This window comes from Heloderma suspectum, chromosome 7, assembly GCF_057233095.1.
Source record: "Heloderma suspectum isolate Gila_16-S chromosome 7, 16-S_ref, whole genome shotgun sequence".
Classification (NCBI taxonomy): domain Eukaryota; kingdom Metazoa; phylum Chordata; class Lepidosauria; order Squamata; family Helodermatidae; genus Heloderma; species Heloderma suspectum.
Window position 1 is genome coordinate 110,146,252 of NC_139464.1, and position 15,606 is coordinate 110,161,857.

Consider the following 15,606-nt stretch of genomic DNA (forward strand, 5'->3'; position numbering starts at 1 on the left):
CAATATGAAAGGTTCATTTGAATTGTGGCCATTGGCCAAAGATGATGAGTTAAATATGTGTGAGATCTGTTTGTGCACACTGTCGACACAAATGGTTTTCACATTCTGTGAAACTCTGGGCTCTGTCAGAAGCTTATCCAGGATTCCTCAATGAGAAATTATAATAACTATTTCTAAATTTGCATCTATATATATAAAGTAGCAGATGCGATTTTTAAGCAAATTGGCATCTTCTTTTGTCCTCTTTTTGATGATGCATGTCCTCTTTTGGGGGCGATTCACAAGTGGCCACCCTATTTGCAAGTGACTGCTGACCATCCTCCTGGTCAATACCTAGCTGCAAAAAAGTGATGGATGTGATTTAGGGTGCTCTCTCAGTTCTTTCAGGGCAACAGACCTGAAAGACTAACCCACAGACCTGGTTAGATTTTTGCACAGACTTGAGCATGCCCCAGAATTTTCTCCAACAGGTGGTGGTTCTGCAGCAGGTATGCAGGGGTTCCTTGGAAGACAAGTCAGGGTGGAAATAGAATGGCTGCAAATCTAGAAAGTATTACTATAATTTAAAAAGAAATGTAACAGATCTAACCACAGTGGGGAAGGCTGTGACCAGGTGACTTGTGTGCTTGTGGAGTCTGCTGTCCAGGTATGAACTGTTTGTGGGCAGCTTCAAGCCCCTGCTTCTCCTGCCTGTGGCCCTTTATCTTTAAAGTGAATGTGATGAGCCCGTGACAGGGAGTGATTTGAGTTGGCTTCCTGTCCATGCTAGCTGGCTGAAATTAAGCACCATGCTGAAATTAAGCACCATTCCTGTCCATGCTAGCTGGCTGAAATTAAGGGAAAAGGTGGGGGAGGTTTAATCCTCCCCTTCCAGTATGTGCTAGTGTAATGGCCCCAGGCCTGTAACCAAGTCACCCACAGTTTTAGAGGGGCCTAGAGATCCATAATGCTTTCTGCTTTGGTTCATTATTAGTGCAATTATCTTGCTAGTGGGCCTCTTGGCTGGCAAGATGGTTGATATCGCCGTTGATATCGCCGCCTCAGCACATTCCATGCTAATGAGTTCTGAACTGTTGATCTTATCAGGTCCTGGGATGTGACTGAGAAGTGAGGCTCTGTTTATGCTAAGCTACAGGTGTCTGTGCTGGGAATGTTCTGATTGTTTTCCTTCTGAACAAGCACTGTTAGTCTATGCTGGGAAAGTTGCAGATGAACGCTAATTAATGCTTGCTTCTGTCATGCTGCCTCGCTGCTAACATGTATGGTATAAAACCCATCTTACCCCATGGCTCTGGGTTCAGAGAAGCTGTCTGATCCAACCACTGGGTACGCCTGTGCGCTGCAAGTACTCAATAAAGTCTCCTTCTAAGCAAACCTGGGTCTGGCTTATCATTATCTCGGCACCTCTAAATTCTGGAAGCCCACTGCAGGGGCATACAAAACAGCAGGAAAGAAAGCAGCTTTATAAACCCCAGAAAACTTGAAGAAAAGGGGAGAGAAGGAAGAGGACTGATAGAACAAAAGAAGACAGCAAGGAAGCATCAAGGGAACTATCCAGCTCCAGTAATAATTAAGTGTTGGTAGGTAGGAGGTGTCAGGGTGGACACTGAGCCCATAGAATCCCAGAGTAGTTCTGATTCTGAGGTGGAACAGCCGCTCGTGGGAGAGGAGCGTGCTCATCGCTCCCAAGGCCAACAGCTGGCAGAGATTCCTCCCGCCGGCATTCCTGACATAGATAGCGGTCCTGGGAATGAGAGAGCGCGGGAAGAGGGCTTGCTGGACGTGCGACACCGACGCAGGGAGCGGTGCCAAATGGAGGGCATGGAAAGGAGGCGTAGTGCCCGGTTGGCGCACAAGCAACTGTTGCGCCCAGAGAATCCAAGGGAAAAGGGGAGGGACTCTCCCTAGCCCATAAGTTCAGGGTCTGCCAGTGATTCTCCTTCAAACGGGGACCAACTGTTCCAACTCAGGGCATAGGTACTCTGCTGCTCATAGCTAGTCACTGAGAGTAGAGTTGTTAAGTTGTAAAAGGAATAAAGCTTTGAAAAGAATCCCTTTGTCAGTGTCTGGTCTTGGCTACTGGATTAGATTGAAAGAGGCCGCCAAGGAGCTCTTGACAGGAGGGATTGTCAGTCCTCTCCTATAATGAGCTGGTGCTCCTAGGTCCAAGGGTTGAGACCTGTAGTGGTTCCAAGCCCTGTCCTCTGGTGTTAAGAGGTGGCTGAGAGCACTCTGAGGAGTCGATATCTTGAGGGGGATCCTCACACCAAACTTGGACTGGAAGCCTTTCAAATCGGAGATGCCTTCACAGAGAGAACTAATTTCTGAAAGCACTTCAAATAGAGGACTGTCCTCTAAAGTTGGTCACCCTTTGTGGAAACAATTCCCTTAGGGAAGAAAGTTTGAAAGGCTTATGTGGCCTACCCCTGACGTACAGAGTCCTTCAAGCTAATGCCATTCCTCTTTTATTTATTTAATACATATTTGACTGCACTGAAACTATACAACCACTCTGAAAGACTTAGCCTGCCTTGCATTTGAAGGGCCACATCTCTTCCAGTCCTCCCCACCAAAAGCAAACACCACAGGCTATCACTGTGCTACAGTCTGCCTGCCAAGATCATTGCAGATTTGGAGCTAGACGACATTTCCCCACCCGCTCCAAAAGAAATATGTTTTGTCTGTGACTCATCTTATCCTGAAAGGACTTCCATCAGCCAAAAGCAAACCAGGACAGGAACACGAACCAACTTTACCTAGAGGACAAGGCTGCTTTGCTCAAGTACAATGGCAAGAAAGAAATTCTATAGTGCTGATTCCATTTCAGGGAACAGCCGTTAGGAACAAGAAAAATCATACTGAAAAGTAAGTTTAGCAGTCAGATCCGTGTGCAAACTAATTTGAATAGGCACTTTCTCTATAAAAAAAAATGTAGGCCAGAAGAAATGAAAGATTACTTCTGGCTAAAACGGAACAAATTAAATTATGAGCAGCTTAATACGTTTATTCAAAATTTAATTGCATAACCTAATGTCAAGGTTGTTATATTCTACACTGTTCCCTCATCCCAATTCAGAAGAGAAAGGCAGAAGCCTGATTTCAAGCTGCTTATATGACAACTCGATTTCTCCTGCCAAAAAGAGAGATATGCATGTTGATACTGTGTTAACGCCAGACTTTCTTTCACTGAATGCATTAATAAAAGATTAGGGTTTCAGTATAATTTTGCAAAACCTTCCTGGCAGTGAAATTTGATGAATTACAACCTCCCTACATACCGACCACCTTTTATTCTTATTGAACATAAAAAGCAAAAGAAAGTGAAGCCATGGGAAAGCGCCAACTATGTGGGACAACACACACGCGCGCGCACACACACACACACGGTACAGTTGTAAAGTAGAGCATATTCCAACAGAAGTGGAGTTGCCACTGAAATTTTGCCTCAAGCACATTTCAAAGCAAATTTGAGACCTTCTCCTCAGGTGAAAGCATCGAAGAATTTTGAGGGAAGTCAAAAGAGTTTTTGCAAGATGGACACCATTTCTGAACATGCGGTCCTGCACAACCTTAGCATTTCATAGGATCTTGCACAAAGTGAAACTAAAAGCAAACTCGGAGCGTCCTCTTCAGGTAAAACATCTGATCAATTTTCATTTTCTTTTAAGGAAGAGAAAAATGTTATGGCAAGGCTATATTTCTCATGAGATTCCAGATATTTCTAAAATAATCTGAAGTCATTCAAATGTCACTGGCCTAGATTCATATAAGATTCATTCTTACAGGCTACCTGCTCCCCCTCTCATCACATCACATCACCCTCTCTTTGGCCCAGGAGTTCAGAATTCATCCAGTACACTCCAAGCCCAGCCTCAAACCTAAATTGTTACGGTATATCAGCGCCTTAAATGCTGGCTGTTGCTCCGAAGGATTGCCCCTGCTTGCTGGCTGTTGCTCACGAAAACTTCCTTCCCCTGGTCACTGCTGCTCCTACTCCAACTGGTGAAAGTTGGAGCAAACTGCTTATAGCCAAGGCATTTGAACTATCCTCCATCTGGAAATCTCCACGGCCAACTGTAGGGTAGAAATGGAATCTGGTGGCTTGATGGCTCAATTCATTAAATCCCCAGATACATGACAGGCATCTAGGAGTTTCTGAAACTTGCTGGAGTGTTTAGGCATTTCCAAAAAGACAGAGGTGGCAAGTTTCATTTACTATGACCCCATTCTGTATGGAAAACATATTTCAGAATAACTTTTATTCACATGTATTTTCTTCGGAGTGAAATGAACTGACAACCTTGTTTTGACCACACTAACATAACTTCCTCTATTTCTGGTGTTTGGAAGGGAGTGACAGTGCTTATGTCCGATGCGCATGACTGGGTTATCAGCAGGGTCCGCAGAACTCCCAACGTTTGCAGAAATATAAAAACTCTACATTTTGGGAAACCCCAAAACAGTCCAAGGACGACAGCAAGCTCAGGACAGAGGAATACTGACTGACTGTTGTTGATGATGGAATGGAGTATCCTGGAGAAGGGCATGGCTGACGGAACAGTGAAAAGGAGCCACGCTGCAGCATTTTGTTTTGTAGCAGCCATATCGGGGGTCAGACTAAGTAGCCTCATGCAGTCTCGTGCTTCATGTTCTTGCTGAGCTCTTGCTTTCTGAAATATATGTTTGTAAGCTGACGAGACACAGGAATTTCTTATCCTGTCAACAAAAGCTAAGGTCATAGTGATATGTATATCATGTTCCTGTTCTTTGCTTATTGCAAACCATGTTCTCTTCTGTTCTCTGCTTATCATGGCTACCCTATAACCCATTTCTTGTATTATAAACAGTGGTGCTAGGAGAAGAAATGTTGAAGACTGCAACCCCACACGGGAGGGAGAGGAGGAGCCGTTTCCTATGTGTCACAATATCTATAAAAACAATGTGCTGATGTAAATCGGGGCTTCTGGCTCTTTGGAAATGATTCCAGCCTTAAGCCCGCGCGTTAAATAAAGAAACTCTTTTTCCTTCACTCCGTGGTCTCTCTGAGTTCTGCAACAGTTTCAGGTGCCACTTGTGCTTTTCTGAAAGCATTTATGTCAAAACTGTATCGCTCTGGGCCTACTCTTAATGCTAGCTGTACTACCGGTGATTTTCCATTTATTTTCTCTTTCCCATTCCAGTTTATAAACCCTTTCTTTCTTTCTCTCAGTGAAAGAGATAGGAGTCCCAGCAATACCTAGAATCTTGTTTCGCTCCTAACAGAAGACATTAAAGAGTGTTGATCACATAAATAAAACCATTTGGAGTAGCACCTCTGAGCCAATTGTTACAGTGGTATTTTGGACTAGCTCCTAATTAAATTTCAGAGGTCTAGGATGTTCATACAGTTTCATAGCATGTATTTATAATTTATTTAATTATTCATCCATCCAGTCATTTATAAAATAAAACAATGTGGAGTGTTCTACATTGCTCCTGACTAGCATAATGTTATCCTGATGTATGTACACCCTGCTCATACTGTATATTCATTTAATAGCAAAAAAGGAACTGTATTTCAGTAGGCAAACAACCATTATGTGAGCAAGATATCTCAACGACATCTGGTGGAGAATTAGAGATAATGACAGGAACAATAAATAATGAATATATTGTGATCCTTTATTTAGGCTGATGGCTAGATTAATTTAGGGCGCGATCCTATCAAGATAGTTGGCCGCCTCCAAACTTGGAGGCGACCACCTATCCAATGCAGGTCAGGAGAAGCGCGGAGGGGATCGTCCCCTCCACGCTTCAGCAGCCCTGCATTCACAGCTAGACAGCCAATTTTGGCTCTCTAGCCACAGGAAAGCAGAGCCGGGGGTGGACACCAGACAACGCATAGGAAGTGTCGGAACGGCACTTCTGCCCTCCCCACCACGGCACACCCCCAGGAATGCCCCATTTTCTCTGCTCCGCACTCCTCTTCCAAGTGCGGAGCGTGGGGCCATTCCACACTGCCTACGAGGCAACGCGGGAGGGAGTGAAGGTCAGTTCTCAGGGAACCGACCCCGGAGCACGGGCTCCAAGGTCAGTTCCCAAGAACTGACCTATCCTATGGCTATCTAGCCGCTGACTAGTGGCCATAGGATTGCACCCTTAATCTCACTTCCAAGACACAAATGGATTCAATGTTGATTTTCATTCATTATCTTACCATAGCATGGATGCTACAGTCAATCCCCACTGTCTGTTAACAAGGAACAACTAGCCAATGTTTCTTCAATAGCATCCTGTATATGGGTTCTGCATATCTTTGAGGAAACCATATCGAAACAAGGATAAAATGCTCATCGGTATAGCTAATATGGCAACCTGAGAAATTAGATAATGGGAGCTAACTATGTTGAAAAAATGACAATAAAAATGCATGCTTACCGCAAACTCATCCTGCCACTGATGTTCTTTCTGAAATTTCTCTGCTGCTTCAGCAAGGCGCTAAGGTAAAACAAACAAAGGAAATGACTGTTTAGTCAGTTTGTCCTTGAAATGCAGACATAACATCAGTAGATTGAGGTAAGTGAGGTTTCTTATGACAGATATAATGGCACCTATCCTGATCATCGAAGGAGAAAACAAGTTTAAAATCTAAATAAATATTGTCATTGCTATTATTTATTACATTTCTATACCACCCCATAGCTGAAGCTCTCTGGGCTCTCTCTTTACAAAGATTAAAAACCATGAAAATACATTATACAAAGTGTAAAACCATTTACATAAAAACATATAAACAGACAAAACACACACACACAACGTCTATCTAAAACAATTTAAAATGTACTAAACAATTTTAAACATATTACTCTATTAGACATTAGCAAAGATAATTACATTCATGTCTTTGAAATAACAGCCATACTAGTGTCACTTCTGAATGGTCATATGAGTAGCAAACTCAGTATCACTTCATATGTAGGGATGGGGAAGAAATTCATTTGGTTTACATTTTAGTACGAACCAACCTAATTTGCATTTCCTGAATTAATATGCCAAATAGAATTGCCTGGCTGCTGCAATCATCATCAGAGCCCTTCCTGGTAGCACAACATTCTGCAAATGTCCATCTGGCAACACCCAGGAAGAGGGCCTTTTCTATGGTGGCACCCACTCTCTGGAATACCGGAATGAAAGATGCACCAAGCCTGATGCAATTTAGGTGCATGTTGAAGACTGTTTTATTCATTTTGGCATTTGATGAGTTGTGAAGATTGTCATCCTGATTTTTAGCTGATGGTCATTGATTATGTTTTAGTATGCTTTAATTTTTTGTATATTTATCTTGTATTTTTAAAATTTATTTATTTATTCATTTCATTTCTATACCGCCCAATAGCCGAATATATTCTGATTTTATTGTTGTACACTTCCTGGATATATTTTTACATGACAGGTGGCATAGAAATATTTTTAAATAAATACAAATACACAAATAAATAATTCAGTGTTTGTACTACTGTGAATTTTGTAGTGCAGTTCTGATCAAAAATGCATACAGAAATGTGTACATTAGGGAAAATAGCATACAAAAAGGCATAAACTAGGTAAAATTGCTTGCAAAATATGAATATTAGAGTAAATTTCGTACAAAAAAGTGTGTGAATTTTTGTGCAGACTTTTTTATTTATTTATTTATTTATTAAATTTATTAATCGCCCATCTGACTGGTCACCCAGCCACTCTGGGCGATGTACAACCCACCATAAAACAATTTAAAACAATAAAATTTTACCATAATTTTTTTTAAAAAAAATACCCTAACCCACCCCAAATGCCAGCCTGAACAACCACGTTTTTAATGCACGATGGAAGCTCATTAAAGAGGGGGCATGACGGAGTTCCCTAGGGAGGGAGTTCCACAGAGTGGGGGCCACCACAGAGAAGGCCCTCTCCCTCGTCCCCACCAGTCTAGCTGTCCTGGCTGATGGGACAGAGAGAAGGCCATCTGAGGCTGATCTTGTTAAGCGGCCTGTCTGGTGTTGCTGGAGGCGCTCCTTAAGATAGGCTGGGCCGGAACCATATAGGGTTTTAAAGGTCAAAACCAACACCTTGAATTTGGCCCGGAAAACAACTGGTAACCAGTGCAACTCCTTCAGCACTGGAGTGATGTGATCTCGCCGGCGGCTGCCGTTAATCAGGTGAGCCGCCGCGTTCTGTACCAGCTGCAGCTTTAAAAAGACATTAGCAAATTGATGTGAAAACAGGACAGAACAAACTACTGGCCTGTGTTATTTTTATATAGTCTAATTTTAATGTATTTTATTGTATTGTATTTTAAATTTGGTTGTTGGGTACCTTTGGGTCTTCTGTCACAACAGAAAGACATGGTATAAATATTCAATAGATAAGTAAACTACCGTTTTGCTTGCAACACACACATTAAGTTCATTGACTTCTTCCCCATCCAATTGTCTACAGCAATTCAAATAACCAAAATGGCTGAAACAGTGCCACAAAAGTACATTTCCATAAACTGCATTGCAGCCAGTGTTGGAGTCCTTCCCATAATATTATCTATTTAATTAATTAATTAAAATATTTATATACCGTTTCCCATTTTTAAAATCCCAAAATGTTTTACAACAATTTATAAAACAATAAAACATTATAAAATCTCAACAATATTACAGATAACAAGACTCCAGAAGAGAAGGCTTGAAACAACTTAGTCAATGGTTGGGAAAACCAGGATAAATACATTTTAGTAAATGTCAAAAGCACTTGATTATCGATGCCTGATATATCACAAAGGGGAGGTCATTCTAGAGGGTGAGCACTATGTGGGAGAAAAGGCCTAAGGGTAGGCCTGAACCAAAGTCCCCAGGATGGAAAAGTACAGAGTATGTAACTGAGGAAAATAAGACACAGATAACTGGGAAAGAGGTGGAATAACCAGTCCTGAATACAGATAAAGGAGACTCCTATCTCATGAAACCCATTGCCTAATGAGATAAGGTACTGCCTTGCAGGAATTTGCAAATCGTTGAACCCCAGCTGTGCTTAAGGGTGCATTCATGGATAGAAAGATGCATTCTGTACACATGATACCTCCCTGATGCATGTGTGATGATATAGATAATATATGCAAGCTTCTAATTGGCTAGGATCTCTTGCCTAGTATTTCTTACTATGTTTCTGTGTTTTATGATAAAAGCCATGTGTAACCTGTTCCCAAGTGGTAGTTCTTTTGCAAATTACCCGTGTATACATGTTGGTGACTAAAGTGTGATTTCAGATACGTGACTACCAGTCTCATCCTTCGGGTGGGGATGGTTCTCACTCTTTTTGTTTCCCCCACAGCTGTCACATGGAAGGCCAATTGCCATATTGTTGCCAGATGGGATTCTGTAGGAAGTGGCATGGACAACAAGGCCTCCTCTGAAGATTGTGGTGGTCTAATGGGTCTATATAGATGAAGATCTTTCAAGCAACCTGGTCCTGTTTAGGGATTTCTGTGTCAATAATACTACCTGTAACTTGTAACGTTATTACATAGTAACATTGCCGACAACTGTACTAACTTGGTGGTGGAGACCAAGCCATTTGTCAATGCTAATAATATTACAATTACATGACCACTTCACAGGCAGAAAGAGAAGAAAAAAGGAAGGTGGTGGGTGTTGGATTTCTATTAATCTGTCTGGTTGGTGGAGTTGCTATCCCTTATTCAGTACAGAAATCTACTTTCAAATGTAAAGGACAGAAATAGGAGAAGCATGTAAGTTATAATATTTACTTTGCGTACCCTCTGAACTTTTCTGTTCATTTTTATAGAGAGATGAAAGATCGCCACCAAAAAAAAGCACACACACCAAAGGCCATATCATCCGTCAGTCTGAAAACTAACTATGCATTGAAAGGTCTGGCCTAGGCATCCCAAGCGTGCGTTACTAATCTATGAAAAGGTTTTGATGTACTGCCACCAGAAGGAAAGAAACTCGGGGAAACTTTATCTGATCTAGAAAGAGCAGCTCCCAAGAAGGCTTATTCATCTTCAAACCTTCACTTCTTTTTTTTGTCATATCTTTATCTCTTCTTGACCAGCACACAATTCTGACAGCTAATGTGATGGCCCCTTTTAAAAAGGCCTCACAACAGTACACAGAGCAATAAAATCAGTCTTTTTGTGCTCCCAGCAACTGTACTCCTTCAAGTAGAATTATGCATATTTGAGAGCCTCTTAATACTTCAGGCTATTATTATACTATGTGAAAACATAGACTCATTACACCGCCGTCTGCAAAACTAAAAACCAACAGATGAAAACGCTGGATTCTAAGGAACTCTATTATACAAGTAATGCCCAAGGAAACTATGGGAACATCAAACCATGCCTGAAACAATACAGCAATGTAAAATTAAATCTAAAGCTCCAAACCATAATTACTATGTATCTAATCGCTAGCTCCCAGCATTCTCGCTCTTTCTCATGTCCTGTTCCCAGCAACCCAGTATCACATTCTCACATAAGTGGGTACTCCTTCCTGGACCAACAGTATTTTGGAGTTAAAATTGCTCCTTTCCCATTATGCTTGAAAGAGAGAGTAAGAACAGTTCAGGAGTAGACAGACTTCCTAGGCAAAAACAGTGTGCAATCAGCTAGAGCTGGGGTCTCCAATGTGGTGCCCATGCACATCAATGTGCCTACAAACCGATCTCTCGGTGCCTGCTAGGCTCCCTGCTCCTCCTATTGCTGCCGCTGTTGCTGTTATTAAGCTGAGAGGCAAAGAGAAGTAATGGCTGCTCAGAAATCGGTGTTGTGTGACTGGACACAACCACTAGGGCAGCCATTTTGTGAGAGCACCCATGACACTCTCAAAATTTCAAATATGCCCACTGACCCAAGATGCTTGGGAACCCCTGAGCTAAAGTTTCTCTTCATCTAGCATAGGCCTACACAATGTCTGGTCTACCAATCTGAATGCAGAGCCTACTGGCTGTATACTGTGGCCTGCTAGCCTAGGTCTTGGACCCCACTCCGCCCACCCAGTTCCAGGCAAGCAGTGAAGACAAGAGGCTAATTGAGTCCCTGTTAAGTTTCCACACATGGCTTGGGAAGAGACTTAATCTACATTAGCCTTTCCCAACCTGGGTCCTTTCATATGATTTGGCCTACAGCTCCTATCAGCCCCAATCAGCATATCCAAAGTCAGGGATGATGGGAGTTATAGTCTAATAACATATGGAGGGACTAGGCTGAGGACGACTGATCTAGAGCCTGGTTAAGTAGGTGAGTCAGATAGAGGAGTCAGGGTTAAGAGTCTAGGGCATGCACTTCCAATCACAAATTTTGGCATGCAGTGGTCCATTCTGGACGTAACATACCTGCCACCTTAACTTTAAAAGAAGATGAGATTCTTTCCCTTTCATCCCTTTTGTACAAGCCTCCGCATATTAATGGACATATTGCAGCAAGCTGCATCAAGCCACTATTTTCCAGAAATATTAGGAACAGGACAAACTCCAGCTCACTTCTCTATCTTGCTATTCTACTTGTTTGATCCAGCACAGATAAAACATTTACAGAGCATACACATCCTCAGGGCTGGACATTTTCTCATGGTATCTCAGCATGCAGCAACCTAGGTCTCAGCTTGAGTAAATATCCGCTAATGGACTCACAGTACTGAATGACAAATTCTTACAGACAAGCAGTAGTGCAAGGCACAATTAGAGTGAAATTGAGTATTAAGTACTGGAGCATTAAATGTCTTTGAAGGCAATTACATTTGTGCCAATAGTGCCCATTACATACATTTGTGCCAATAGTGCCCATTACATACATGAAGAAAACATTGCACAGTACAACATGAAGGATGACAGTGGTGCCACATTTCCTAGAATCTCATTTCATGGTGGATGAGGTTATACTTACAAAATGCTACACAGCATGGAATCAGCCACATTAGGACTAAAAGTCACTCTGCTCAGAACAGTTTTTCTTAAATAATCATGTTGCCTTTGTCAGAAACACGAAGCTAAGGTGACTCTCGCCGGGTGGACATTACTAATTCATTTTTTACATTACTTTTCTGCAAAGCCTTAAATGTGCATTTCTAATATGGCCAGTATGTGGCCCTCTCCCCTCTCCCACCACCGTTCTCCAATTTTATATCATACTCACAAAGGGGAACACATTGCACATGCTGTCACAAAATACACTCAGGGCCTCTTTACACACAGCAAGCAGATACACGTTGCACCTGCATACACTGAAACAACCACTCATAGCTCTCTAATGAGTATATTTGTATGGTACACACCTTTGTCACATGAACACTTTACATTTTTCATGGGATATGCTTAAAAATATCTTAGGTGTACTCATGAAAATGTTGAATATGAAGTGGTATTCCAGATCACTTAGAGCCTTTCTACTAGGGGTGTATGGACCCCACCTACCTGGGTCTGCTGGGGGGTCCGTGGGGGGGGAGGCAATCCGGTCCTCCCCAGCCGGCTCCGCTCTGCAGCAAGTCCACAGAGCCGCTGGCCAGGGCCGGCTGCTGCCAGACTTCCAACCACAGCTGGTCTATGGATGCAAATGGCGTCTGGCATTGTGGACACCATTTGCGTGCCTCCCTTGGCCGTGATAGGCTATGTAAAGATTTACGTAGCCTATCATGGCAAAAAGGGAAGGACGCAAATGGTGTCCGCTATGCTGGATTCCATTTTGCATCCGCACGGGGCAGTGGACTGACCCGGCCAGAGCCAGAGCTGGCAGTGCCAGCCTGCCAGGTAGGGTCCGGCCGGGTCGGACTTCGCGGGGTGGTGGGGTGGGGTGGTCCGTTCCGCCACGGACTCCAGGGGGCGTGAATTCTAAGAATCCGGCCTCATTGGAGTCCATGGCAGAATTCTCCGCCATCCCTACTTTCTACATGAGGCTTTTATTGTGCACTCTGGGGGTGTGTGGAGTACTCACCCTATTCCAGTCCAGCAGTCCATATTAATATTATATTATAATATAATATATATTATATATCTCCGGCCTCCAGGAACCATCAGGTTGGGGGAAGTGTATAATATTACACTTAATATTATATAATATTACATCAGGTTGGGGGAAATGTATAATATAAAACAATATAAAAGAGAGCAACAGCTGAGGAGGAGCAGATAAGATCGGCATTTGCTGCTTTCTTCCTGGTCTTTAAAGCTGCTGCCCTCTGCTGCTGCTATTTACTGCTAGTAACTGGTTGCTGGTACCTCTGGAGAGGTGGCAGGTGGGTCTTCATGCGCTCCTCCATGCGTCTCCAAGTGCAACGCTAAGTGCGCACTTTGCGTTGCACTTTGCGCAACACATAAGCGTGCGCATAGGCGCTGCCTCTGGCAGCCCCGCTCTGAAATACCTGTGGAGGAGAGGAGTAGCTGGTCAGCTGATGGTCGTAGCAGCCAGTGGGAGAGGCCCCAGCAAACAGGCTTGTGCTGACAGGCCCCACCCCAAACTCACTCCACCATAAGAGACAGCTTGCCTCTCAATAAGGGTTGCTGGGGAACAATAGTGAGAAAGGGCTGCTGGCCACTGTGCGAAACAGGGTCCTGGACTAGATAGGCCAGGGATCCCCAACTTTTGGGCTCAGTGGGCATATCTGGAATGCTGATGGAGTATTGTGGGCATTCTCATAAAATGGCCACCATGGGGCGGTCTGTTCAAAAAATGGCTATCATGGTAGGCATGGCCAGTCACAAAATACCCATTTCCCAGAAGGCAAACTGCTGAGGGCAAAAGAAAGGTCCCTTGCCTGAGAACCTAAGTATGAGGCAGAGGCGGGGTCTGAGCTCCAAAATACAAAACCACTCTTTTGAACCTGCAGTTTTCTGTCCCAAAACGCATTTCACAGACGGCGAACTGATGAGGCTCAGAAACAAGTAATTTGGCCAAGAAACTGAGTGCAAGAGCGTAAGGGGTCTGGATCACTTAACTTAGGATTGCTGTTGTTGTTCAGTCGTTCAGTCAGGTCCAACTCTTCGTGACCCCATGGATCATAGCACGCCAGGCCTTCCTGTCCTCTTCTCTCTCCCGGAGTGTGCTCAAGTTCATATTCATTGCATCGGTGATGCTATCTAGCCATCTCATCCTCTTCCGTCCCCTTCTACTTTTGCCTTCAATCTTTCCCAGCATCGGGGTCTTTTCCAGAGAGTTTTCTCTTCGCAAAGAGTTTTGCGAAAGAGAGTTTTCTCTCTTTCCTCCCAAGGAGCAAGCGTCTTTTAATTTCATGGCTACAGCCACTTTCTGCGGTGATCTTGGAGCCCAAGAAAATAAAATCTGTCACTGCTTCCATTTCTTCCCCTTCTATATGCCAGGAAGTGATAGGGCCAGATGCCATGATCTTAGTTTTTTTAATGTTGAGTTTCAAACCAGCTTTTGCACTCTCCACTTTCACCCTCAACAAGAGGCTCCTGAGTATGTACTTTTGAGTAAAGTTGAACTCTGGTGGACCACAGAGTGAAAAAGGGAAAAAAGTGGACAAACCAAGAGTGAAGTCAGCTACAGCCCTAATTTTGCCTCTTCCTCTCTGCTTGTAGGATACACTTTCATATAATGATTTCGGTTAATCTACAGGGTAAGGAATATGTAGTGAGGCCATAGTTTGTATAGCACACAAAGAACTCTGCAAAGGGAAGGAGTAGACTTCTTTGGTTTCTTCCCAACCTCTCCATCTCCAGTGTATTTAATGTACTTGACAAATGCTTTCCAGTATTTCCCAGTCTGACCACATGAAATGCTGATAATATCATATCAACATCATGATGAGATCCTAGAATAGTATTTTAGAATATTATCAGTTGATCAGTAGTCCTGCTAACCAGTACAGTCCATGCATTATGGAGACAGTGATGCCAGATGGAAAGCCTTACAGGGAAATGTGATTTCTTCTCCAAAGATGGGGGAAGGGGTGTGTGGACTGAAGGATATCTTTTCTGCTAATTGATAGTTACATAATATCAATGGTATGGAGCACTCTTCTACATTCCGGATATCACCCAGAATTATTTTGATGCAAGCTTCATTGAAAGGAATGGGCGCTTTGCAAGTGTTTGAATTATGGTCTTCCACAACTCATTTTGGTTCCAGTGAGATTTGTGCTGCAGAAATTCCAGGTGGGTTGAACTCTATAGACAAGAGGCTATTTGTAATAAAAGACTACTGAGAAAAGTGTTGTTGTTTTAATCAGCCTGATGTTATCACAGTCAAGGTTGGTCAAATGGAGGCTTCCCCCAGTCTTTCAGTAATGGCTTTCAGCAGCTATGAGTAAAGAAATACGGCTGTGGTTTAGTGGTACAAGAGCCTCGTGTGGCGCAGAGTGGTAGGCGACAGTATTGCAACCGAAACTCTCCCCATGACCTGAGTTCGATCCCAGCGGGAGCCGACTCTCAGGTAGGCATCTGAGGTCGACTCAGCCTTCCATCCTTCCGTGGTCAGTAAAATGAGTACCCAGCTTGCTGGGGGAAAGGTAGTCATAACTGGGGAAGGCAATGGCAAACCACCCCACTATAGTCTGCCATGAAAACGCCAGCGTAAGCGGCGTCCCTCTAGGGGTCAGTAATGACCCGGTGCTTGCGCAGGAG

General features: G+C 43.3%; 1 protein-coding gene across 1 annotated transcript in view; it reads right to left on the minus strand.

Moving 5' to 3' along the window:
- The window catches only part of CACNA2D1 (calcium voltage-gated channel auxiliary subunit alpha2delta 1), a 555,905-nt gene that overhangs the window by 290,566 nt on the left and 249,733 nt on the right, over positions 1 to 15,606 (minus strand). Inside the window, exon 4 of the mRNA XM_084811840.1 lies at positions 6,418 to 6,477. Coding sequence (XP_084667966.1) covers positions 6,418 to 6,477 — 60 coding nt within the window. The remainder of the gene's footprint in view (positions 1 to 6,417; positions 6,478 to 15,606) is intronic.